This window comes from Aulonocara sp. 'chitande type north' Nkhata Bay, linkage group LG6, assembly GCF_057382095.1.
Source record: "Aulonocara sp. 'chitande type north' Nkhata Bay isolate Kocher_YH1m ecotype deep benthic linkage group LG6, A_spYH_male_GT1.1, whole genome shotgun sequence".
NCBI lineage: Eukaryota > Metazoa > Chordata > Actinopteri > Cichliformes > Cichlidae > Aulonocara > Aulonocara sp. 'chitande type north' Nkhata Bay.
In genome coordinates this window covers 5,366,123-5,392,616 of record NC_141349.1, presented here as the reverse complement: position 1 = coordinate 5,392,616, position 26,494 = coordinate 5,366,123, and the positions used below count along the sequence as shown (strand labels likewise).

Below are 26,494 nucleotides of genomic sequence, written 5' to 3'. Positions count from 1 at the left end.
AGAATACGTTACTGTCATTGAGTAACGTAACGGAATACGTTACAGAATACATTTTGGGGCATGTATTCTGTATTCTGTAATGGAATACATTTTAAAAGTAACCTTCCCAACACTGTATATAGTGTGTAACTGTTAATATAGAGCGTTATTACATTTATTGCTAATGCAATCATATGGCACATTGACTTCTGAGGAAATATTATATGGCACTCATGATCAGAAAGGTTGCCGACCCCTGACCTAATGTAACAACCTTCTGTTTGTTAAATGCAGGAATTGCAGTACGCACCGCAAAACTGTTTTCATTTTTCCTTCGAGTATATAGCAGCATTTTTGGAAATTTTTATCCCCTGTGCAAGACTGAAAAATGAAGACAAAATGCCAAAAACTGAAGTAACTAACTGCCACTTGAGGCTTGCTCTGTAAGCAAGACTCCCATGTGAAAATGCAAAGTTTTATAGTTTTAGAAAGGATGTCTAAAGCATAGCACAAAAATGGTTTTCACAGTGAGGAAGAAGAAAACAGAAACAGCAAATTCATGCTATTGCTCAAGTGCAAAGTCACACACACTGCGTGTTCATAAAGCAGAGGTTAAAAACCAAGAGTTGTGGTTTAAAAAAATAATAATAATAAAATAAAATAAAAACCTGCATAAGAGGCAGTAGTAAATAACTTGATAGAGACAAAATCATTAAAGGAATTCAGGGATAACAACCACACACAGGGAAATATGTATAACTGTAAAGATCAATTAGATTTTTTTTTTTACTTGTTGGGTTGTATAACATCAGATGTTGTGGTTGGTGGAAAAATAGAAATGCTCAATGATAATGCATTTTGACTTCCTTCATGTGGAAGATGAGTGTGAAGACACTGACTCAGCAGAGTATGCAGAGCTGAATGATACTGGACATCTGAACAATGCCTCAGCTTCAAGGATTAGACTGGACTGGTGACAATTTAATGGCCTTTAGGTAGATTTAGGGCATGCAGGCTGTACTCAGTTTACACATGAACACGCAAAACTGTGAGACAACCTGGTCACCTATGGCTCTAAGCAATTAAAATGCATGTACATTTAATCTTATTCATAACCTTACCCTTATTCCAAAGCAAATACAAAATGTTGAGATATTTGTGTAGAATAATAGAAGATGTAATGCAGTTCCATAGTTTATCTGTGACATGCAATCATATTCAGTCGTACAGAGCCAGTTTGGCCTTGAAATGTTGCTAAAATGTAAAGAAGGCAGCATTGCACAGCAGCTTTGTTCATTTGTGCTGAATATTACACTCTTCTCATAGCTTCTTAGCTGTGGATCTGGGAACAAACGAACTATTTTGCCAAGTTGCATAGTGACGCACCAGGAGTTTATTAAAAGCTAGACAGAAATTTTACACTTTGCAATGCCTACAACATTATTGACTTTGCCTACTTGCTTAAATTACAATTTCAGGGGCATTAACCACGAGTTTAATGTTTGTCTTTGTGTTTCTTACTCTTTAAAGGTCACAAATAGTTATTTCAAACTATAGATGACCTTTTAACATTTTTACATGCATACTTTCATCATGTCATTCTCATTATGCCTTTCTCTTCCAACACTGCTCTCTCCTCTTCCTCCTCATCTCCAACCTCATCTCCTTAAATTAAGTCAAAGCTCTAACACATGAAAATGTACATAAATATGCTCAGTTACTCTCCATATTGTCACAATTACTTGTCAGCTGACTAGACATGTGACATGCAGATTAAACAGCTGACAACAAACCGGCTAAAGAAAAATAAATCTCATCCCTTCCATCTTGGGTACTTATAAAGAACTTTACTAAACTCAACTTCCCTAAACGTGTTTTGGATTTAAGGTGTGTATGTTGGTTTGGATATCACTCACCAATGGCCCCTTGGTTCTTGTCATCAGAGACGCTCCATAGCAGCTCTCTGTGAGCATTACTAAGGTTGGGTTGGACCAGTCGGACCAGTTGGTTCCAGCTGGCCTGGGTCACCACTGGCTCGCCGCCCTCCTCCCTTTGCTCCTGTAGGACACCAAATGCTCGCACCATCTTGTGCCTCTTAGCTCTCACTAGCTGCCGTACCTCTTCCTGTTGGAAATGATCATTTTCTTCTTAAATGACATGGAATGTGCAAAGGAAATCTACTGTATTCACAAAAGATGTGACATAAATTTATAGAAAAATAAGTACGTTTAATAAATAATTCCAAGATCCAGGTGCTGCTGTGACAAAGGAACTTTCGGGATACATCTTATTTGATTGAATTGACAAATATTAATCAGATCTGCTTGCCACTTTATATAAGTTGATATAATCTTACATGGCATATAGAGTATTTTGCAAAACCCTTTGCACAGCTTCTCAGGAGGTATGGAAAGTCATTGACTAATCAGACGTTTGGCGGTCAATCCCTGGCTGCTTCAGTCTGCATGTCAAAATACCTTTAGTCAAGATACTGAACCCCAAGTTGTTCTCTGATGTATACATCAGAGTGGCAATGCTTGTGTGAATGTTGCGTGATTTTGTACAATTCTAACGATCCTAAAAGTCAATATTGGCTCCAACGTCCTTTATTCTTTACCACGGCCTGATATTTCCTAGGCAAGCTTCCTTGTAGCTTTCCTGAAGTAGTCTTCATAAACAGTTCTCCAGGCTTCTTGGAGGAAATTCCATTTTATTAATGTTGAGGTCCTGGTTCTAGGGAGGCCAATCCATGACTGCTTGTGTTCCACCATGTGTTTTTCTAAAAATGCATGCTTTTATTGCATTGTCAGTGTTTTCGGGATCATTGCCATACTGAAAAATTAAGCCATCACCAAATAAATGGCCTGCCAGATGGTATTGCAATCAAATCTGACAGTGCATTTTTATGTACATAGTTTCATCAATTTTGACAAGATTCCCAACACCACCGGCTGAAATGCTCAAACTAGGACAGAACCTTTACTGTGATTTACAGATGGCTATAGACACTTACTGTACCCCTCTGCCAACTTCCTCTGAACATACTGATTTAAATTAAAAATTTCATTTTGGATTTATGATACCATAAGACCTGTCCCACTGATTTTCCGTTCAGTTTTTGTGGACTGTGGTATAGCTTAGCCTTTTCTCCTGGTTTCCCTCTCTTAAGAATGACTTCTTTATAGCTACGCTTCCACTGAGACTATTTGTAATAAGGCTTCAGTGAACAGTAGATAAATCAAATGCAGGTCCAGATACATCTCTCAAGTCCTGTGTCAAGTGTGTGTGGTTTTTTTTAATGTGGAGTGGCTCAAAACTTTTGCACAGTATGGTATTTTTTAAAGAAATTATAAAAATATAGAGAACCTGCACAGGAAACGGTCACATGGCTGTACCTTCAAGTATTTTTTATAGTTGTTGTATACGACAGCCAGGAAGACGGACATGAAGATGTAAGTGTTGATAAGGATGTACACAATGAAGAAGACTGCGAAGAAGAAGTTGGCGTTGTATGCTGGCATCCTGACAATAACAAGCAGAAAAAAAGAAGTCAGGCTAAGATACAAAGACAAATAGATACTAATAGAAAGATACTAGATACTAGAAGAAGAAAAACAGTTAGTGTTCACTTCCTTCTTCTTTTCTGTAAAGCTCAGAGAGTTCCCTCTCAAACCAAGAGGTCAGCGCCAGAAAGAAACACAAGAGTTTGTGTGGTTTGAAGTGCTATCTAAATAACAACACTACTTTTACTTCACAAACAGTTTCAAAATACATTATGTCAAATACACTAATTAAAAATCTGAGAATTAGGATTATAACTGAGTTTGGCTGAATTGTGTTATTCATGTCGTCTCCTTGCTGTTCAGACATCACGCCTTATTGATCATATAAACAATTCCAGTATTCAAGGAATACATGCACAACATTGAATGCAACACAAATTACATTCAGTGGGTTTCATCTGAACAAAAATTTTAACAGAAATGAGAAAATCTGCTAATTTTTTTTAATCAACTGTCCTTTTTCAAATATTAATAGTTGGTTCATCTCGCCCTATGACGGCTGGGATGGAATAGTTGGTTCAACGAGATAAGCACTATTAACAACAGTGCTGTTTCTTTCTTTCAGTCAGAGCCACTGAATGATGTATAAGATGATGTGAAGATGTCCAATTTAGATTAAAAAGACAGATCTGGATAAAAATGTGACATTTATGCCAGTTTTATATGTACAGTATGTGAGATAAAGTGCATCTTAATTGCTCTCCAAATATTTAATCATCTATCATTAATCTGTGAATCTATTTTCATCCATGTTTCATAGTCATCTTTGTCTACTTGATTTTGTTGATTGTTTGACAAAATGCACATAAAACTAAAGTGGAATGAACCAACACTACATTCCATTTTGCAATCACACGCAAAATCTGACTTCCACGTATTTTCACAAACTGAATCATCTCAAAGTAAATACTATATAAAGTAACGTCATGCAAACACAATCAGGGATTTAACGTACTTTAGAAAAAGGCATGCTTCATGAAGACTGAAATAATTGTAAATTGCTTGATCTCAAAGAACACAAATTGAGATTTACAATACAAACTTACATGACGTCAGGGCTATTGGCCGTGGTGACGAGGACGTACAAGTCAAACATGATTTCCAGGTAGCTGGTGAAATATGGTGTTCCATTTATGTTCGTCAAACCTCTAGAGAGAGAGAGAGAAAAAATACATACACTTAAAAACTATTGCTAAAACTCAAAAAAGTCCTCTACTTTTTCACTAAAAACAAAACAAAGCAAAAAAACAGAACACATGGCCTCAGTAGAGCCTTTGGGAAAATGTTGACCATTGTCTAACTGCGCCAGGTGGTGTGGCTCTTTGACTGACCAGGAGAACATGTTTGTAAATGTTGCATAAGCTTAAAATCTTTGCTTATTTATATGGATGACATAGCTGGGTGTTTGCACAATTGCCTGTGCAAGCTCATGTTATAAATTACAATTTCACTGGTTGCATCATGCAAGATTTTATTACATAGAGAAAGAAAGAAATCCAGGTAATATATTTGGATTGGATCTCAGATCTTTACATGTATTCAGCTTGTTACAAAATGTGAGAGAATGACCCAGCAAGTCTGTCAAATCTGTTGTCTGTATGCTGCTTACTATTGTCCCTTTTACTCTCATTATTCCAGGCTTCTCACTACACTGCCTGAAAGCTATCATCTGTTACCTACCTGCCCATTATTCGTGTAGAGCGCTTTAGCTTTTGCAGGAAGTGTTTTCAAGTTGCATGGGTCTCAAAGACTCCCAAGTTATATGCAATGTAAATACAGCCTTTTAAAAGATAATAAACAGGCCAAAAAGATGTCACATATATGGAATGAAATAACTTGAATGATTCTAACTGAAAGTTTAAAGAGAATTTGAAAACTGATGTCAAGAGCCAACCTCAGAATACAAAGGTACAGCTTTCTCACCGTTTGCCCAGCAACTTCAGCGCCATGAGGGCGAAGATGAGGATACTGAACATGAAGAGCAGGAAGACGTAGAAAATCTGAGGCAGAGCATTACGGATGCTCCTGAATGCTCTGCGGAGCTGAACACAAAGGAGCACACAGTGACACAGTTTTACATGCAAAAGCTCTTTCCTTATACACTTATCAACAATGTTTTCAAGTACCATTGGCTCGTGAAGTCAAACATTTACATGTTTAACAACATTATGTCTGCGTCAAACACTCCACAAATTCCTAACAGAGAAAAACTAAACATGATCCATTGATCAAACGGCAGAAAATTCATGACAGACAAAACACCACTTTGAGAGCCTTGATCACGTGAACACAAACAAATGCTCAAACTCTGACCAGATGTGAAAACATTTTCAAGTATGACTTAAACTGAATTTAGGACCAAAGCTTTCTACATGTCTGCAAACCACGAGTCACTTGGATTTCTGGGCAATTTGTCATTTACAACATACATGCATAAAACTTCTGTATGAGCCTAATCACCTCCAGGGCTGAGACTGGGAAAAAAACATGCCAAAAAATGTAGTGGTTAGTACTGTTGACACAGCAAGATGGTTCTTGGTTCTACCACTACTATGTTAGGTTAACTGGTGATTCTAAACTGGCCATGGATGTGAGATAGATAGTGTTTGAAGTACATCGAATAAAATATGCCTATCGAGCGGACAAGCATAGCAGCTGTAATGGTCCACTTGTGAAAATAGATTTGTTGGAGATTTTGTTTGACAACAAATCTGACTGCTGCACTGCCGGACAGGACAGGCAAAAAATAAAATAAATAAGTTAATTGTATAAATAATAGAAGTTAGTTTAATAAGACCTAAAAATTCGTTAAATAGAGCCATCTTGTGATGTCTCTGGAATATTTCTTACAGCCAAATCATTAATAATCCCCACAGTGTCAAAAAACACTGAGCTAATGAAGACGTCATATTTTGAGAATGAACTCCTAACGGGGATGATTTCTTCTTTAACATGTATTCTGATATATGTTATTTCTCTTAGTTTTCTTAGTAATTTCTCCTAATCTTCACTGTAGTACACAAAGTTTCTGAGTTTAACCCTAGGAATGTAATCATAGAAAGAAGACACCGAGACAGTCTATAGTAGAGCCATGAAAAATGTAACCAATGACCTACATTTGACTACAGTGCTTATCCTCACTTTACTTTTAGTGCTTCAAACCTTCCCATATCAGTTCAGCAGAGCTAGTTCTCTCTAAAGGTGGTGCTCATTACAACTGAAATGGATCATCCTCTGGAGAGGATTTAATGAGGAAAAAAACGGAAAAAAATTGAAATGTTCATGGTAATGAAGCTTTCATTACTGACTGTGGATTGTTTAAACATTCAGCCATTACCTGCCGTCCCTCTGTGACGTTGACCAGTAGAAGCGGCCGCAGGACTCTGGACCAGCGAACACCATAATAACTTGCAGCTTTCAATGCTCCATAAATGATCATATCAACCAAAGTGAGCTAGTCAATGCACAAAAGAACAAAGTCATTTAATGGTAAATGGTAAACAGACTGGTTCTTATATAGTGCTTTTCTACTCTGAGCAATCAAAGCGCTTTATACAACTTGCCTCTAACATTCACACACATTGAAAGAATACCAGCTTCAATGCTAGTATTTACTATCTATTTGCATTTCAAAGAGTCAGATGCAGTTCAAGATGCATATGTCAATACTTAAAGTGTTTCCATGACCAAACTAGCTAGATAAGAATAAACAGGATTATTCTAAAATGAAATTATTTGAGCAGTAGTAGAAGGACAGTCTTCTTTGAAATGAAAATGATTTCATATATAATACAAACAAAATAACAACTTATTCCAAATATTCCAGAAAATAAAAAGTTGTGCAAGAAAATTTGTGACTGAGAGCCTCAGAATCACTGAGTCACAAGGAAGCTTTACTACTTTGGTAGTGCTGAGAAAGCAACATCTTAGGCTAAAGGTTGTTTCACAACAAGAGGAAAGCCTTCTCAGCACATCCTGTCTCTGCAGCTCAGCACACGTTAACAGTTTCAGCTTTCAGACCCTAAACCAGGAAGTCCTCTGGGTGCACACTGCACACTCACCAACTGACAGGAATGTATAACCTCTTCCTAAGTACTTAGTCAAAAACATCTTTACAATGACTTGTTCTGGTTCTGTCTGAGTTAGAGGAGCCTTCTTCCAAAATCTTCCAATTAAAAATACATATATACTAATAATGTGTATAAACCCCTCCCACAATAATAATGCAGATTGGCACTCCTACCGTGAGGATGACAATGATGCAGATATTTTTGGGATCTTTCCAGAACTTGTCACGGAGAATCACCTTGGCATAGTGAATGACTCGAATGGTGAAGATGAGCAGACAGAGTATCTCCACCAGCATGGTGGCCTGAAAAACAACATAACACAACACATGACCATACTTCTGATAATAATTTAACTTCTTGGACTTCACAGTAGCTAGTCTATTTCACTGATCTCAGCTGCACTACTGTAATTGCTGTATAGACCATCATACTGTACAATACAATAATTATAGTTTTCCAACTGTTTATTAATACTTGCAATTGTATATCTACAACCTGTATAGTTTTCATATTTTTAAACATGTGCATAACCTGTTCATAGCCTGCGCATACTTATAGTATATTCATAACATTCCTTCATACCTTGTACATGTAACATACTATAATAGATCCAAATTCTGTATTATATATTATTACTAAAGCACTTTCTGGATGGATGCAAACTGCATTTCGTTGCCATGTACTTGTGACATGTGCAATGACAATAAAGTTGAATTTTATTCTATTGTATTCTATTCTTCAGGACTGGTAAAATGTTGAATGGCCTGAAAATCTATTCAGTCTTTTTATAATAAAATGCTGAGGTGTAGACAGTAATTAGTATTTCTATTCATACAAGCCACAGAAGATTACATTAGAGTCAGTCAAAGTTAATGGTGTTATTAATTACTTTTACATTACCAGCTATTACTGAACTCCAATTTGGAATTTCAATGATTGCACATTTTACATATAGGTCAAGGGTCAAGTTCAAGGTCAAGTTCATTTATATAGCACATTTCCAAACCGTCCATACTGCACAAAGTGCATAACCATGTAAAATGCCACTGAAACAAATAAGATGTAAAACAATGATGCAGTAAAATATGGAAAAAATAAATAAAGTAAATCAATAAAAACAACTAAAACAACAACTAAGGCTGTTACAACCAAAATGTTTAGGTCAAAGTTTGTTAAAAGCCAGACGATAAAAATGTGTCTTCGGTAACGATTTAAACTGATCACGTGTTTGTGCAGATCTAATGCGGGATCTGCCACAGAGAAGGCTCAGTCGCCATGAGACTGATATAGAAAGACATAGAAAGACTGTAGCTACATCAAAATATAATATATACCCTAATACCACTATCTCCCAGTTTCATAAAAACTATAGCGGTGTGTAGTTGGTAACAAATTACTGCTGATAGAAAAGCAGCTTATTTTAAGTGATTAGAACATTATACTAGAACTAAACATCTTGAGCTGCTGCGTCTCAATCATTATCAAAGATCAGACATATGATAGTGTCTCCATAATAGACCTCATCCATCCAAGCGTATTGACTGTACTTGACTGTAACTCTTGTTGTGCTTTAGACACCTGTTGTGAGCTCGCCGTTCACTCTAGCCAGAACCAGCAGCAGTAAGGCTCACCAAGACTGGGGAGCAGACCAAGAAATACAATTGCCAGGTGCAGTCCAAAATGTTGGAGTTGAAGTCTGTCAAGCTCTGGGAGAAGTCTATTTATATAAAAATGGAAGAGGAATTATTGCTAATTCGCATTGTCAAGGAGTGAAGCCAAAAAAGGTGGCAGTAGATAAACCGTTACTCAAAAAGCCATCTCTAGACCCAGCAGTTTTAGCTAATTATAGGCCAATCTCAACCTTCCTTTCATATCAAACATCCTTGAAAGAGTAGTTGTCAAACAGCTAACAGATCATCTGCAGAGGAATGGTTTATTTGAAGAGTTTCAGTCAGGTTTCAGAGCTCATCACAGCACAGAAACAGCTTTAGTGAAGGTTACAAATGATCTTCTTATGGCCTCTGACAGTGGACTCATCTCTGTGCTTGTCCTGCTAGACCTCAGTGCAGCGTTCGATACTGTCGACCATAATATCCTATTAGAGCGATTAGAGCACGCTGTAGGTATTACAGGTACTGCTCTGCATTGTTTTGTATCATATCTAACTAATAGACTTCACACATTTTAATGCTTTGCAGATAACACACAGCTTTATCCATCCATGATACCAGATCTCACACACCAATTAGTTAAACTGCAGGAATGTCTTACTCCCGGAAAAGCCTTCAGCTAATCCAAAATGCTGCAGCAAGAGTCCTGACAGGGACTAGAAAGAGAGAGCAGATTTCCCCTCTATTGGCTTCTATTGCATTTAATATTTCTTCTTCAGTCACCTTTCTCACTCACTATGTGTTAACAGACCTCTCTGCATTGAATCATACTCGTTATTAGTCTCTGTCTCTCTTCCACAGCATGTCTTCATCCTGTCTTCCTTCTCTCACCCCAACCGGTCGCAGCAGATGGCCCCGCCCCTCCCTGAGCCTGGTTCTGCTGGAGGTTTCTTCCTGTTAAAAGGGAGTTTTTCCTTCCCACTGTTACCAAAGTGTTTGCTCGTAGGGGGTCATATGATTGTTGGGTTTTTCTCTGTATGTATTATTGTAGGGTCTACCTTACAATAAAAAGTGCCTTGAAAAAACTAACAAACAACAACAACAAAAACAAACAAACTAGTAAGAAAGTATGCTAGTTGTTTATTTAAACTGCTATATTTCACTTTTTTGCATTCATTAATTTTGCTACATACTTGCTAAATTTAACATCTGTATAAGTTTAATTACTAGTCAGCCTTTAAACCAAAATGAAACTTAGATTTACAAGAGCCCTCAGAACATCACTTAGTTAGTACTTAGTTTATATCAGAATAACTCTTATAGTGTTTTTTCATAGACTCTGCTTCAATCAGCATGACAGAGGCTCAGATATTTCAGATATATCAGTTCCAATACTGTCTGCATCTCTGAATTTTTCAAAAAGCACTTACGATTGTTTGGACATTTGGCGCTGCTGACAAACCTTTTATTCCTCTCAGCACCCTTAGCCTGCACATTAAAAAGAGAAACTATAAAAACAGGACAGTGTCTCTGTGTGGCAGTTGCAGTCTTACCCATATAGGCAGAGGGTATACAGCTGGATCCTCGAAGATGGCAAGAGACAGATTGACCAGCATGAAGAAGTAGAGGAGTACCTTTAGGGCCCAATGATTATAGAGCATATACAGTCTGAAAATCCACACACAAAGTTGGATATTAGAGCAACTCACACTCATTATTCAATCCAAACTGCATGCTATAACTTAAAGTCCTCACATCCAAATGCATTTCACATTAGGGGGAAGTCATTTCACATCCCTCATAGTTTGCCATAGCAGATTGACTAATAAACAGGAGAAAATGTTGCATTTGCTGGGACAATATATTCTACATGAAAAATTATCCATTCAACAATGTTGATTTAAAGCTGTTATAAAGACTAATATGTATTTATTAAAAGTGAAATATAAAGTTATGACACCTTACAGTAAATATACAGAATAAAAAAAATACCAACCAGTCAGCACAGGCAAAGAAAGTCATCGTAAACAGAGCTAAAAGAAACTGTTCTAGTCTGACATGTTCAAACTGCTGGTCAAAAATTAAGAGGAGACGGAGAGGAGTGAAACATCTTCCAGGCTGAACAGATTAAATATACGTGTGTACAGAAATCAGCACAACAGAAATACAGCAGAGACAAACAAAATAATTATAGAATTTCCACATATTTAATATGGATGGATGGATGTGAAAGCCGCACCTGACAGCCTGAGGTGATGTGTCAAAGTAGACATTTCTGTTGTACTGGGCATCTGACACATAGATGGCAGCCAAGTTAAAATCCTGAAACACACAGAAGGGCATTTAAAGCATTTAAATATTACTCTCAATATAAGAAGATCTGCAAAATAAAAGGTATTTAACGCTGAAAAATTAACAAAAATTAAAACAAATCTACTATCTGATTGTCTTTTTTAGTTACATATAGTTGTTTGTTTCCTTAATTCTCACATTTCCTTTGTCTGTTAGTGGATTGTTTTTTGTTTTTTCGGCCGGCTTGTGCGATACATATATGAATGGTATGAGATCAAGTGTAAACCATCATTATGGTATTATCCATAGGCACACTGGCTAAGGTACAGCATGAATTACAACAGCCTTACCTAAGCCATTTCTCTGTGTGAGATACAGCAGGCAAAATCAGTTTTGACCATGTGACAAACTGTTGCTATTGATAAGAAATTCTCACCAGAGAAACCATCCAATCCACACATGCAAAGAAATCAAAGCACAGATCCCGATAAATTATGTGTAATATAAGAAATGATACAGAAAACATACTGAACACACTAAGAAAGGGGTGTACAAAAAGGCATGGAAAGTCATGACACCAGCTGAATAATATCAGTAAGCAGTCCTGCCACTTGGTTCAAATTGATGTTGGTTCATTCAAACTGATGGCCTATAAAAACATGTCTTATAAGAAACATGGGTAAAACCAATGAGGACTCTCAAGACCTTTGAAGCCTTATTGTTGCAAAACATACTGAAAGCATTGGTTACAGAAGAATTTACAGAAGAAACTACTGAAGGTTCCAGTGAGCACTTTTGAAGCCAATATCCGGAAGTTGAAAGAACATTATTTCACCATAAACCGGCCACGACCAGGTGCTCACTGCAAGATTTCAGACAGAGAAACAAAGGCAAATGATAGTATGCATGTTCAATACATTTTCCACTCTGTCATTTCTCATTATTACACATAATTTATGGTAATCTGTGGTTAGATTTCTTTACATGTGTAGACCGAACTGGTTGTTATTGGCATCTGGTGAGAATTTTACATCAAAAGCACCTTTAGAAATATATTTACTTAGAAAATTGGTGGCACGTTCAATACTTATTTTACCCACTGTAATTATCAGCAGCTTCACCGAAAGGTTGAGGAAATGAAAACAACTTGCAGAAGCACAGACTCAGGGTCAGCAGTGACCTGCTAGACAGAACCTCAGTGATGGATCCTTGGTTCAGGGCCAATATACATCCCAAGCACCAAAAGACTAGTGCACTTAAACACAAAACTGTGTTTGAGGTCAAGTCTATGCTGTCTGATTAATTGGTGACCACAGTGCATGAGCCTGAAGGCTAGCAAAGAATAGTGCAACTGGTAAGAATCACTGGCAAGCAGGTCCTGAGCTGTGACGAGAGAGTTTTAAGGTGATTTACAGTGATTTAATATAGAAGGCAGTTCACTCAAATAGTGGAAGGAACATATAGATTGTTTGTTTCAAGCATTGAACCATCTGTCAAAAATGGTCCGTGAAAAAAAAGGGTCCCCTTTTTTTTTGTTTTTTAAACAGTCGTCCAAAGCTATCGAATAAAATCTATTTTATTTGTCAATGATTCACTTAATGCACAATAAATTCATCTTTAACAGAGAACTAACTAGGGAAGTTGGAAGCTGTATACTAGTGATGGGTGCTTTATGGGGCTTAAAGGACAAGAGTCCAACAGTTTACTGCAGTCGTGGAATCATTTGCACGTTCTCCAGGCCATCCGCTGACAGAAAACCTGCACAATCACATTATAATCACTTGTAGTTGTGCAGGAGCGTCCAGCTGTGTCATACCTCTTCGCTTTTTGCTGTATTCCCTGTGTTTGAATTTCCTTTTCTTGCAGACGCTTCGGGAATGTTTTCATTCTTCTCTGATTCAGACATCTCTCAACACGACCGACACAAAACGTCCCAAAATGTTTCTTCTAACTTTTTAATGACTCTCGAAATGTCTCCAAACTTTCACTACCAGCTCCTCGGCGTTTCTAAGTGGTGAAAAAAAGAAAAACATATATCCAAACTTAGTTTAAGTCGCACTTTTTGACGTAAACGTCACATCAAGCGTCATCCACGAGATTCGCATCAGAGGATTTCTTTCCAGTGGCATAAAAATGACAACCGCTTGCCATCTATCTCAGCCTACTGATATCTGGTCAGAGCCGCTTCAAGTCTTGCTCCAATAAACCACGACTCTTGCTGACTTCACGGACCAGCGGAATGAATAAGGAGGAAAAAATACAGTGATGTGTAAAACAGGCTGATTACCATTAAACAAAGCAACAACAAACTATCTCATATTCCCTAATAACGAAGTTGCAGATAGCGAGTAAGTAATAGACTTACAAAACGCAAAATGTTACGTTTTAACCAGATTTAGAGTAGTTGACCAAATGTCTCAATGAAAATCAACAATAAATGCATAAAAGGTTGAAGATTTTTTTTTAAACTTTGAATAAATAAGTAAAAGGAAAAATCCTATTTTCGTAGCATTGTTGCTACATGTCATTGTTACATGTCCCTTTTTATTCTTGTCCAATTAACCTCTACAATTTAATTTGTTCTATACTTATTCCTTTGTAGTGGTTTCTATAAAAGAATTATTTTTGGTGCTTTTTTCTTTTATGCCCACCGTTTTCACTGTTGAACTCGTATTACTATGCTGTTGTATTTTTCAGACATTACTCGGAGACAGTAAAAGCACCATGTGGTATCATGTGACTCAGCACGATAACGGAAACTGGGAGAAAGAGTCATAGGCATTTCAAATAGTGGGAAAATTAGGAGAATATACAGAAATACAAGTTTTTGCGTTATTGTAGGGTCTTCATCCTACAATATAACGTAAGAAAACGTTTTTTTGAACATGCAATTTATTGAAAACAATGCTTAAACTGAAACAGGCTGTTTTACAGATGATCAAAATCTTAGAACCACATGCCTTTAAAATGCCAATTCTGTGCAAAAATGTGGTTTCGTTGTCATTTTCTGTCAGGTAGTCTCACTGTCATAACTTTCTGATGGCAAAGGCAAAAAAAAAGTTCCCTTTTTGAACGTGGTTGGGTTGTTGAACTGCATAAGCACGGTCTCTTGCAGCGTCGCTGCTGAGGTGGGATACAGTAAGACAGTCATTTGGAATTTCTTAAATAATCCTGAGGGTTATGGAACAAAAAAGTCAAGTGGAAGACCCAAAATAATTTCACCAGCACTGAGCCGGAGGATAAAATTGGAGAGAGAGACAATTTTCAAAAAGATAAGAGATTTATTGGAATGTTAATCATAGGGTTAATCATTCTTAATTTCGTTGTTCTCGTGACAATGACAATAACGTTTCTGATTCTGATTCTGGGTGTTGTAGTTTGTTGTTGTTTTAGTTTATATGCTTAATTCGTTTTATGTGTGTATTGTATATGAGTGTAGACTTGTATATAGTTAAACATGCATGGATAATATAATGTCAAATTCTGAATATTGATTTATAAACAATGGGATTTGAAAAAAGTGGGTAGGAAAAGAAAAAGTGTAAACTTCATCCTACTGTTTTTCAACCACAAATATTGTGTAGACACATAGTGTAAATAGTGGGAACAGCTCATGCAAGTGGGACCCTAATCTGCCCGATGTACTCTGAGCCCCTCTCAAATGACTGAACTCCTCACCCTGTTTCTAAGGGAGAGGCCAGAAAGCTTATTTTTGCCACTTGTGTCCACTATCTCATTCTTTCAGCCACTATTATAGGTCATAACCTCAGATGAGGGAAATGACATTGATCGACCAGTAAATTAATAGCTTCCCCTTTATGCTCAGCTCTCTCTTCACTACGACAGAATGATTCAGCATCCACATCCCTGCAGATATTGACAGACTGATTGGTGCACTATCTTGCACCCTTCTCTCCTCACCCCTGAAAAAGACCCCAAGATATTTAAACTGCTCCACTTGGCAGCAACTGTTTTAGTGATTTTGTTTTATCCAAATAAAATTGAATTCAATTCAATAAATTAATGATTAATTAATTAAAGAGCACTGACCTTTTTTATGTTTTTAGGAGTGAAGCTTTGTGGATGATCCTTAAGCCTGTTAGCTCATTTCTGCCATTTGTAGTTGAGATGTCATTCTTTCAGTTCATTTTTCAGAGCTTGTGACCACAGGTGATGGTAGATCGATCTGTAAATCGTCAGCTTCCACGCTGAGCTCTCCCTTCATCATAGCAGATGTGTACAGAATCCACATCACAACTAGTATGGTGAAATACTAGTTGTCTCTCAATCTTTAGCTCTTCCTCCTGAGACAGTAACTTGCTCCTGTTGTTCCTCCTTCAGCCCAAAGATCAAAGAGTTGGGGTATTTAACACCCCTAAGTGGGTACTCCATCTTTCCCCAACTGAAGAGCATGGCCTCAGATTTTGAGTTGTTAATTTTCATCCCAGTCACTTCACACGTGTTGCAAACTGCCCCAGTGTGAGCTGGATGTTGTTGATGAAGCTAAAAAAAAAAGATACATCATCCATAAAAAGCTGAGATGAGATCCTGCAACCACCAAACCAGACACTCTTCACCACTTGGCTGCAACTGACCAAAGACGAGAGATGGTTATTTTATACATTTATTTTTTCCAAATAACTGCACTAACAGTTATCACCTAGGTTCTTGCTGATGATCTTGGAGCCCATTCCAGCATGGAGCAAGTCTTCAATTATGTCCCTTCAATCAACAGCTCTTTGGTCCTGCCCATGGTGGTGAGGTGGTTGGAGCAGCAGATATCAATTCAGTGGACATGTGTGCATTATACACATACGCTGAAATCAAAAGTATCTGTAATTGACTGATTGTAGTCAACCTGTACGAATTCTGGCTGGGTTGTAGGGGAACAGATTCCTATTTCACTCAATGACATACAAAACAACCTTTTAATGTATTTTTTAAGATTGTTTTTGTTGATATGTCTCTCTCAATTAAAATGAAGCTACCATAAAATTTATTGCTGTTCATTTTTTGTGAGCAAATTTTAAATTTCTTCAGGGGATCAAATAATTATTCCCCTGACTGGACCACCAGCTTGACATACTCATTAAGCAAGAAACTTAAGGTAAGGGGAGATTCCAACAGATTTATTTGATATGGATATGAAAACAATCACATTTAATGAAACAATGTTTTTTTCTTAATGACAAGAAACAAATCATTTTGGATACATTTTTAACACAGTATTAATACTGTGGTTTTAAGTGTCTGCCCCAGTTGAAATAAAATTTGACTATTTGTGCTTTAGGTTAAGATAATTCTTGTTAGCAGCACTGACATCTATAATTTTAGGTGTTTAAACTGAATTGGTTAACATGAAGAAATAAATACAATCTCCCAACAATACACTGTGAAGCTGAGTAAGTCCACCCTTTAAATCAACATAAAAAAAGTCTTAATCACGACATTTATTTTATTGAAATATACATTTCCATGTTTTTATTTACTTTAAATCACAACTTGAAACATCAATTTATTTTTAACTAACTCAAGAAAAGTGTCAAACTGTCCAACAAAACTGATTTTTTACAGCAATCGTTTCAAACTTGACATTCTCAAGTGGATGTGGATGGATGTGGATAGAGTACAGTCTTTATCAGTTAATGTGGGGCACAGTCGTCTGGAGGCTGATTTCTATCCTTCCATCATTCCAGGGACTTAAATAAAAATCAGTCTGGTCTCCCTTCAACAGTTTTCTTTTTGACTGCAACCTCAGAGCGCACCACGCTCTTCATAGTTCTCTGCATTATCCATGTAGCCAGGTGGATAGTCACAAAGGCACCAGAGACGGCCCACAGCCAGTTCCTTCTGAGCCAGCTCTGAGGTTTCATGGTGACACCACTGCAGGGGAAGAAGAAAAACAGTATTTACTCACAAACACTTGGTATACAGAAAAACATGGCAGGGAAGCCAAATAAAATTGACCATTTTCACAGTTATTGGGAGGAAGAGTTTGTTTTTAATCACAGGTAAACAAAGGGTGTATGTCTCACTTGCTGCGGCACTGGGAAACTGAACCATCTGAACTGTGAGCTGCAAGGAAAAGGTAAGACTGCTGCTGACATGATAAATGCATTTAAAGCCACGATGAGAAAAAAGCCCTGCACTTTCCCTCCAAACAGCCACTTTGTTCTCACTGTTTCGATGATATCACATGTTTTAACGACAGTCCAGCCATACTACAAGTGTGATGACTGCAAAGTGGGGTGTACAAATACAGCTGCTCTGTGACGGCCTCAGAGGTTGTTTAAGAGAATATTGGGAGCAACAACACCATGAAGTCCAAAGAACACACCAGACAGGTCAGGGATAAAGGTATTCAGAAATTTAAAGGAGGCTTAGGCTACAAAAAGATTTCCCAAGCACTGTTCAAGCGATCATTCAGAAATGGAAGGAGTATGGCACAACTGTAAACCTACCAAGACAAGGCCGTCCACCTAAACTCACAGGCCGAACAAGGAGAGCGCTGATCAGAAATGCAGCCAAGAGGCCCATGGTGACTCTGGACGAGCTGCAGAGATCTACAGCTCAGGTGGGGGAATCTGTCCATAGGACAACTATTAGTCGTGCACTGCACAAAGTTGGCCTTTATGGAAGAGTGGCAAGAAGAAAGCCATTGTTAACAGAAAACCATAAGAAGTGCCGTTTGCAGTTTGCCACAAGCCATGTGGGGACACAGCAAACATGTGGAAGAAGGTGCTCTGGTCAGATGAGACCAACATGGAACTTTTTGGCCAAAATGCAAAACGCTATGTGTGGCGGAAAACTAACACTGCACATCACTCTGAACACACCATCCCCACTGTCAAATATGGTGGTGGCAGCATCATGCTCTGGGGGTGCTCCTCTTCAGCAGGGACAGGGAAGCTGGTCAGAGTTGATGGGAAGATGGATGGAGCCAAATACAGGACAATCTTGGAAGAAAACCTCTTGGAGTCGGCAAAAGACTTGAGACTGGGGCGGAGGTTCACCTTCCAGCAGGACAACGACCCTGAACATAAAGCCAGGGCAACAATGCAATGGTTTAAAACAAAACACACCCATGTGTTAGAATGGCCCAGTCAAAGTCCAGATCTAAATCCAATCGAGAATCTGTGGCAAGATCTGAAAACTGCTGTTCACAAACGCTGTCCATCTAATCTGACTGAGCTGGAGCTGTTTTGCAAAGAAGAATGGGCAAAGATTTCAGTCTCTAGATGTGCAAAGCTGGTAGAGACAGACCCTAAAACACTGGCAGCTGTAATTGCAGCAAAAGGTGGTTCTACAAAGTATTGACTCAGGGGGCTGAATAATTACGCACACCCCACTTTTCAGTTATTTATTTGTAAAAAATGTTTGGAATCATGTATGATTTTCGTTCCACTTCTCACGTGTGCACCACTTTGTGTTGGTCTTTCACGTGGAATTCCAATAAAATTGATTCATGTTTGTGGCTGTAATGTGACAAAATGTGGAAAAGTTCAAGGGGGCCGAATACTTTTGCAAGCCACTGTAACTCTGACACTCATTCTATTTCAATTGATTACATATCAGATGTTTCTAAAAATTGACTGCAGTCCACCTGTGATAAATTCAGTTGATTGGACATGACTGGGAAAGGCACACACTTGTCTATATAAGGTCCCATATGTAACAGTGCACATTGGCGCACAAACCAAGCCGTAAAGTCCAAGGAATTGTCTGTAGACCTCTGAGACAGGATTGTATCGAGGCGCAGATCTGAGGAAAGGTATAGAAAAATTTCTGCATCTGCAAAGGTACTTATATAGATAGCTTGGCTAAGTACTTGCTCAAAGGAGGTCATTTGCTTTATCAGTATTACTATAGGATATTGCCGAGTTGTTGTAGGTTAGATTTGGTGCCATATAAATACAATTAAATAGAATGTTACATTATCTTGATAGTTTTCATTCTTGAATATCTTCACCTGTTAAATTATAAAAAAAAATCTCTAAGTTTTGAAAATATAAAATAGATGGATAAAACTTTACACTTTGACCACTCAGACCAAAAAATCTATTCCCTGTAAACATTTATTCATTCATTTGGGTGTGACTCTTATCAGCTTTTTGGGCTGAGTTCTAGTGGGGGATGGGATGATGTCTGTGGAAATTTGTGACAGAACTGAGCACGGCAGTTGCACAGCAAACTGAAACTTCCAGGAAACAGGACATTAGAGGACTACCAATACAAATTATGTCTGACTCCAGTCTATTTACACCTACAGGCGAGCTGCCACTCTTTTACTGATAAGGATATACACATCCTGGACGGTGGTTTGGAGTCAAGGAGGCCATTTACGAAAAAGGGAAAGACGATCTCTGAATCAAGGAGGGGGCCTGAGGGTAAATCTTTCATCATCTTATGATGCTGCCTTGCCAGTAATCAAATAACCTGCTGGAATAATCAGATGGCCAAAGGGGAAACTGAAGCCACTAACATCAAGACAAGAAATCTCCTTCCGTGCATGGAGGGTTAGCCCCAAATCCAGCACCCTGAGACTGTATGCAAAGTGGAAGGAAGATGAGAACTAGTCAGGATGAGACAACAAAGATTTAGTTTTTTGTTAGTTTGTTTTAGTTTAGTTTAGATGTATTCACTATAGTTTAGTGAATACCTCTTGCAGCAGAATCCCGAGAGAAGAGAAGCAGGAAAAGGAACCATCACGGAAGGATGGGAGCCTGCACGGTATGTGCCACCGTCAGACAGAAGAAGAGACTGACATCCACAAATCCTGTCAGTGGCTGGACAAAGTTGAACTGAAAGACAGCACAGAGACAGCACTAATATGGCAGAATAGGAACAAGACCCCGTAGGCTGTACAGAGATGCTAATGAGAAAATTTCAGCACATAGCAACAAGGTGCAAGATGCTAGCAGGTATGGCATACATAGAACACCATAACCAAATGTCCCCTTAGGGTAGTTGAGAATGACCGAGTTAAGATCCTGTGGGACTTGCAGATACAGACAGAAAAACTGGTGATGGCAAACCAAGAGGAAGACAGCTGTAGTGACAGATGTAGCTATACTGAATGATAGCAGCTCGAGAAGTGCCAAGAGCTGAGAGGAGAGCTCAAGAAGATGTGGAGATTGAAAGCAGCAGTAGTCCTCGTTGCAACTGGAACACTCAGGGCAGTGCCCCCAACACACACCCACCCACACAAATACACTTCTCAAGCCCCCAGAGGTCCTGCGCAGCATCTTTGTTGTCATTCAGTATAGCTATATTTTATCACTACAGCCGTCTTCCTCTGCTTGTCCATCACTACGTTGTTAGGCTGTTAGCCATCACCGGTAGGGATGGGTACCGGTATCCGGTGCCATTCTGACATAAACGGTAGTAACCAGACTATCCAAGGATAGTAGGCGGGCCCAGGTAAGTACGTTCTTTTAGAGCAGAGTTACAGATTAAAAATGCCCAAGGCGAAGCGGTCAAATGTCTTGCTGTACTTCACAGCAAAAGCTGCAAACTCAGCAGCCTGCAACAAGTGCTTTAAGGTGATACTGTGCAAAGGAGGTAACTCCTCAAATCTGATGAAAAACCTGGCCCCTAGCCCTGCCAGTGTAGCAGAAATGATGATGGATGATGATGGCGGCAGCAGCCGTTCTTCTCTGGGTGAGTAGCTTAATGTTGTTCGTGTGTAATTTATGTTGAGTAGGCTAACCACGTTATTAAATTAATGCACGTAAGGTGAACTAGCAAACACCGTCGTAGTTACATGCGGCTGTCTTGTTATTTGATAGAGTGATACCATATATGCCCTATAGCTGCAGAAAAGGCTAACACTGTTATCTTTTTACAAAAAAAAAACCAGCTAAACATGAGAGGTTTTAGGACAAATTTTGTGTTTTCCATTGTTTAAGCACCGGTTCCAACCAAAGGAGGTATGTTGTATCAACAGAAAAGGCTAACTTGGTTATCATTTTGCAGAAAAAAAGAGACTGCTAAAAATAAAAACATAAAAGCTTTTTGGACAAAGTTTGTGTTCTCCATTCTTTAAGCACTGGTTCGAGCACTGTTTAAGCACCGGCACCATTTCAAATGTACCGGTTTGGCACTGGTATTGGATAAAACCTAAATGATACCCATCCCTAATCACCTGTTTATCTATCTGTATCTGGAAGACCCACAGGATCTTGGCTTGTGTCCCATTTTGACCTCGGGACTTCCAGGCCATAATCGGCTCAGAAGTTAAAGTATACTATGCCAGCTATTTGGTTATGGCGCCTCATGTATGCCCTGCCTGCTAACATCTTGCACCCTGCTGTTATGTGCTGGATTGTCTCTGGGGCATCTTTACACAGCCTGCACTGGGGATCTTGCCTGGTGTGGCAGCCCCCAGCCTCTATGAATCTTGTGCATACAGCTTGTCCTGTGCTGCCATGACTAGTGCCTCTGTGCTGTCCTTCAGTCCAGCTTTGTCCAGCCACTGACAGAGGAAGTGGCTGACATCCAGAAATCCTGTCTGCCGGTGATACATACCACGCAGGGGCCTCTGGCTCCATGACAGATTTTCTACTTGCTCCTTTTTTTCTTTCTTGGGTTTCTGCTGTCTGAGGTATTCACTAAGCACATTGTTCGTTGTGGCCATGATCCTGATGTGAATGTTTATCGTCTCATCCTGGACAGTGGTTCTGTACTGTTTGGCATACAGTCTCAGGGTTCTAGTCTTGGGGTGAAACCCTTTGTCCTTGGTGAGCTGCTTCCTTGTCTTGATGTCAGTGGCGTCTGTCTCCTCCTTTAGCCAGCTTATTATCCCAGTAGGCTACCCAATCCCAGTGTTGATTACCTGGATCTTGTTCTTTCCATTCAGCTGACTTCTCTGGACTTGCCTGACCCTCTGCAGGTACTTGGTAATTGCGCCTCTCTTTACCTTTTGTTACCTTCTGACTACACTTCTCCAGTCCGAAAGACATTCTGATGTTGTTGCTGTAGATCCTCGTGGTGTGGATGAATGAATCAATGTCTGTTTAAGCATACAGCTTGATGTCATCCATGTAGAGGAGGTGGCTGACGATTGCCCCATTCTGTAATTGGTCTCCATAGCCAGTCTTGTCAATGACCTAACTGAGGGGGTTCAGGCCAATGCAGAACAGCAGTTGGAAAAGAGGAACTCCGTGGTAGACCCTGCACTTCATGGTAACTTGTGCTATTGGTTCAAAGTTGGCCTCTAGAAGCTACTAAATGTTTTGCTGTCTCTCTAAATGCTGGGTATCAAAGATTCCATAGGTCCCACATCGTCTTCATGTAACGCCTTCCGCTGGGGTTAATTATGTAGTAGCATGCCAACAGTGCTTTGTTTTCATTTCTTCCCCACTTATGTCTTCCGGTTCCGTTAACCCACTTCTCATCTGTGTGTCATGGTTTCCCAACACCTGACGTGGACCTTGTCCACATCCTGTCTGAGCTGGTATGGCTTCAGTTATCGCTGTCTTTCTCATATCCAAGGTAGCTTGGTTAGCATAGGGAATCTCGCCTAGGGACCCTTACTGGATACAGACACCCAAGAAAACACCATGAAAGGTCAGGTGTGCAGTAGAGTATTAAACTTTGTGTGTAGGGACTTCAGGTTGAACACCCAAGCTGAAGATGTCAAAGAGCTACCGAATGAGGCAGAGCAGTGTGAACACTGGGTGGTAGAGAGGCTGCAGACAGATTGGCCAAGATGATAAACTTTAAATTTCTACTTTTCCAATAGCTTATAGAAATCTATTTATTTTTGTTGTAGCCATCTGGGTAATCGGTTTTATAATGCAGGCAGTAACCGGTCTTTATTTTCACATTACTAACACGACACATTATCCAAAGTTAATTTTTTTTATTTTTCCATTATGCTCTTCTTCTACAATAATTAAAATTATTCAGATATTGTTTTCTATAATTTCGTTCAAAAATATATCTTACCTTCACAACCTATACTGAAATAATCAAAATAACTCATAAAAAACCCTCCAAATTTAATCTTAAAAATGTAACTTATAATTGGGGAAAATAGCTGAAATTTAACAAGTTAACTTTTTCAAGATATGACTTCTTTGCCATTATTTCTGTTGTTGCAGGATGGGATCATAATCTTCCCTGTAGTATCAAATATCAGTTATTTTCTTTGGTACTGGAATTGAGTTAATTTGTAGAGTTGTTCGTTTGTTTTTTAAATTAAACTACAGCCTGTACATACTTATAGTTATAGAATATTCACAACATACTTCATACCGTGTACATTATAACATACCATAATAGACCCATTTCTGTAATATACTCACATATCTATATTATTGCTAATATATATTGTAATATATCTATATCACTAAAGCACTTCTGGATGGATGCAAACTGCATTTCGTTGCCCTGTACCTGTGCATGTGCAATGACAATAAAGTTGAATTCTATTCTATTCTATTCTATTCTAAATTGGAGCACCAACTTGTGAACATCTGAAAATACAACTAAAGGTAGATGAAACTGCTCTGAGTTTTACAAACCCTTTGTGTGCTCAGTTATACAAACTCTCAAGGGCAGAAAAACTTAGCACGTTTTCTTCAGGTGTTTTTAACAGTTTCATACCTCAGTGCGGGTTACTTGCTCTTGTGAGCAACAGCTGGAGGAGGAGAAGGAAGAGCAGATGCAGGAGGGGAAACGTAGGTAACAATGCCAGGTTCAGGAATATACTCATCTCCGTCTTTGCGTAGCAGTGGGCTTCCCTTCAGATTGTACCAGCCCCAGTGGATCAGCCCCAGACTTGTGCCCATCACAATCAATACTTTGTAGTTACTCCACAAATCCCGCAGACCCATAACTAAGATGCTAAAAAAAAATCCAAAAGATGATCACTACATTCATATAGACAGTTAATATGATTCTTACTTCAAGTAGTAACTAGTCAAATAATATATACTGAAATGGAAGTGGACTTAAAGTACAAGGCAGCATTAAAGGGAAAGTACGCATATAAGTAATAGTTGAGTGACAATCATTTTCCATCACTGGTCATTCAAAGGTCAAGTGTGCAAAAAAGAAACAAATATCAATTGATCAAAAGACTATACTCTGAGTCTAACTATTTTTGCTGGAAGATCCTGACAAGTCCAGTAAAAAGCAAAGTAAAGCAAGTAAACAAAACTACTGCCTATGTATAGAATTATAGGAACACTGACATTCAATCGATTTCTTATTTAGAACGATACACGTACACCCATGCAAAGGATATTGTAAAGTTTTACTCAATGAGACACCAGCAATGTTACAACGCAATAAGGAACTGATTCATATCTATTATCTTCATATCTATTTAACATGCTCACAGTTTAGTTTAGGAAGCCAGCTCAACCCCATCGATTATCTGTATTGAAATTGCACAAGAAAATTAAAGTTAATCAAAATTAAAATGAACAACACAAACTAACCTGTGGTGACATAAGAGAAGCCCTCACCTTCAGAATTCATCTGTGTTTTCTATGCTGAAGATCACTAAACATGTGCCTGAACGCAATTTACGTTAATTATAAGCATAATTGCTCAAAACCTTAGTGCTAAATACTAACACGCTTATTGTTATTAATTATTGTGTTTTTCATGGAATCCAAATTGAAATAAACACCTTTAAATGTGCCGCTGATGTTATAAATATTTTTTTTACTCAGGCAACACATTGGAAGCCTGAAATAATCATGTGACTGTGTAACCATCGGCTATTGGTTGAGTTTTGCATTCCTAGTGAAAAGTTTTTTTTGTTTGTTTTTTTGAATACGCTTTATTGACAAAGCACAAAATACAAATACAAAATAGCAAACACAATGTCAGGGGGTTTGTATAAAAAAACAAAATAGTGAAAAGGTTTTGATATATGACTGCATCCATAAAACATCGTCATTTCGTAATTATCTCGGTGTATATACAAAAATGTATCGCCTGTACAACATTTGATGCGCTACAGTAGTGGTGGCTAGATGAAGTGTTGTAACCCTTTTGGTGTGTCGCTCAATAGTGACATCTCCTGGATTTAAAAAAATCAGTGCAGGTAACCTGGATAAAGAGTGTGGTGAGAGACTGAGCTATGTTCAATTTTTTTTCTGCCAAATGAGGGATGAATGTTCCTGTTTACATAACAAGCTGATGGTAAAGCGCTGAATGAAAAAAATATGTATATAATGCAAGGGCGTAGATTTGGCATGGATTTGGCATGGATGGAAGGGACGTGTCCCCACCAATATCCAGCGATTATTGAATTGTCCCCACCAATAATTTGATCTCTGCGAGTAAAGAAAAAAAAGACCCGATAGAAAGAAAAAACGATCTGTCAACGTCTCATTCACCCAGCGGTGTAGAAAGAGTTATGGCCAATGTGATTGGCTGTGCCTTTCAGGGAGCTCCGTTTCGTTTTTGCAGCGGTAAGCCTCCGCTGCCAGGAGGAGCGGAGGACGGCAGCAAAAAGGAAGATCCTGGATATAAGAAAATATTTTTCAAAGAAACCTGTAAGTCGCTTAAAGTCAAGTTCACTCATAAAATGTGTCCGTCATAATAACGTTACAGGCTATGCTAGGCTTTGGCCCACATCAGTCTAAAATTGTATGTAACCATGAATAACGTGTTTTGGAAACTAACTGCACAACATGCAGCACTATTAGTTCTCTCAGTCTCAGAGCAGCATTTCTAATTTTGATTGAAACTGTCAGAGAAAACAGCAGCCTCAAGCAGCCAGGATATTAGTTTACAGAGGCTGTTAAAATTATATATCTAACGTTAAAATGTTGGTGACACAATAATTTCATCCTAATGGTACTGACATATTCATAGGGTTAATTTTTGAGACAAAATATCATGGTAGTTATGATTTTGCAAATATTCCACCTTGTAGTGTAGTTTGCACAAATTGTTTTAAAAATGCTCTCACCGTACAAACATTACTGATGAGTCAAGATCTGCACAAATTGACAGA

At 38.5% G+C, this 26,494-nt stretch overlaps 2 protein-coding genes across 5 annotated transcripts in view; both read right to left on the bottom strand.

Moving 5' to 3' along the window:
• Positions 1–13,682, bottom strand: part of tpcn3 (two pore segment channel 3) — a 32,092-nt gene extending 18,410 nt beyond the window's left edge. The window contains exons 1-9 of the mRNA XM_086294731.1: positions 13,331–13,682; positions 11,462–11,544; positions 10,776–10,890; positions 7,786–7,914; positions 6,880–6,996; positions 5,466–5,584; positions 4,589–4,690; positions 3,375–3,501; positions 1,896–2,103 (exon numbers count right to left, since the gene is read on the bottom strand). Of these exons, the coding sequence (XP_086150857.1) occupies positions 1,896–2,103; positions 3,375–3,501; positions 4,589–4,690; positions 5,466–5,584; positions 6,880–6,996; positions 7,786–7,914; positions 10,776–10,890; positions 11,462–11,544; positions 13,331–13,420 (1,090 nt within the window). The 5' untranslated portion in view covers positions 13,421–13,682. The remainder of the gene's footprint in view (positions 1–1,895; positions 2,104–3,374; positions 3,502–4,588; positions 4,691–5,465; positions 5,585–6,879; positions 6,997–7,785; positions 7,915–10,775; positions 10,891–11,461; positions 11,545–13,330) is intronic.
• Positions 13,683–17,257: 3,575 nt separating this feature from the next.
• LOC147327111 (uncharacterized) lies at positions 17,258–25,054 on the bottom strand. Of its 4 annotated transcripts, none has more exons than XM_086294726.1 (3): positions 24,963–25,054; positions 24,124–24,355; positions 17,258–17,397 (listed from the first exon to the last, which is right to left on the bottom strand). In XM_086294726.1, the coding sequence occupies exons 1-2, from the start codon at positions 25,000–25,002 to the stop codon at positions 24,135–24,137; spliced, it is 261 nt and encodes an 86-aa protein (XP_086150852.1). In that variant the 5' UTR covers positions 25,003–25,054; the 3' UTR covers positions 17,258–17,397; positions 24,124–24,134. The 4 variants fall into 4 exon arrangements, with proteins under 4 accessions (XP_086150852.1, XP_086150855.1, XP_086150856.1 ...); XM_086294729.1 differs by having other exon boundaries at positions 24,124–24,363; positions 24,963–25,022; XM_086294730.1 differs by having other exon boundaries at positions 24,124–24,363; positions 24,861–24,968.
• Positions 25,055–26,494: the final 1,440 nt, after the last annotated feature.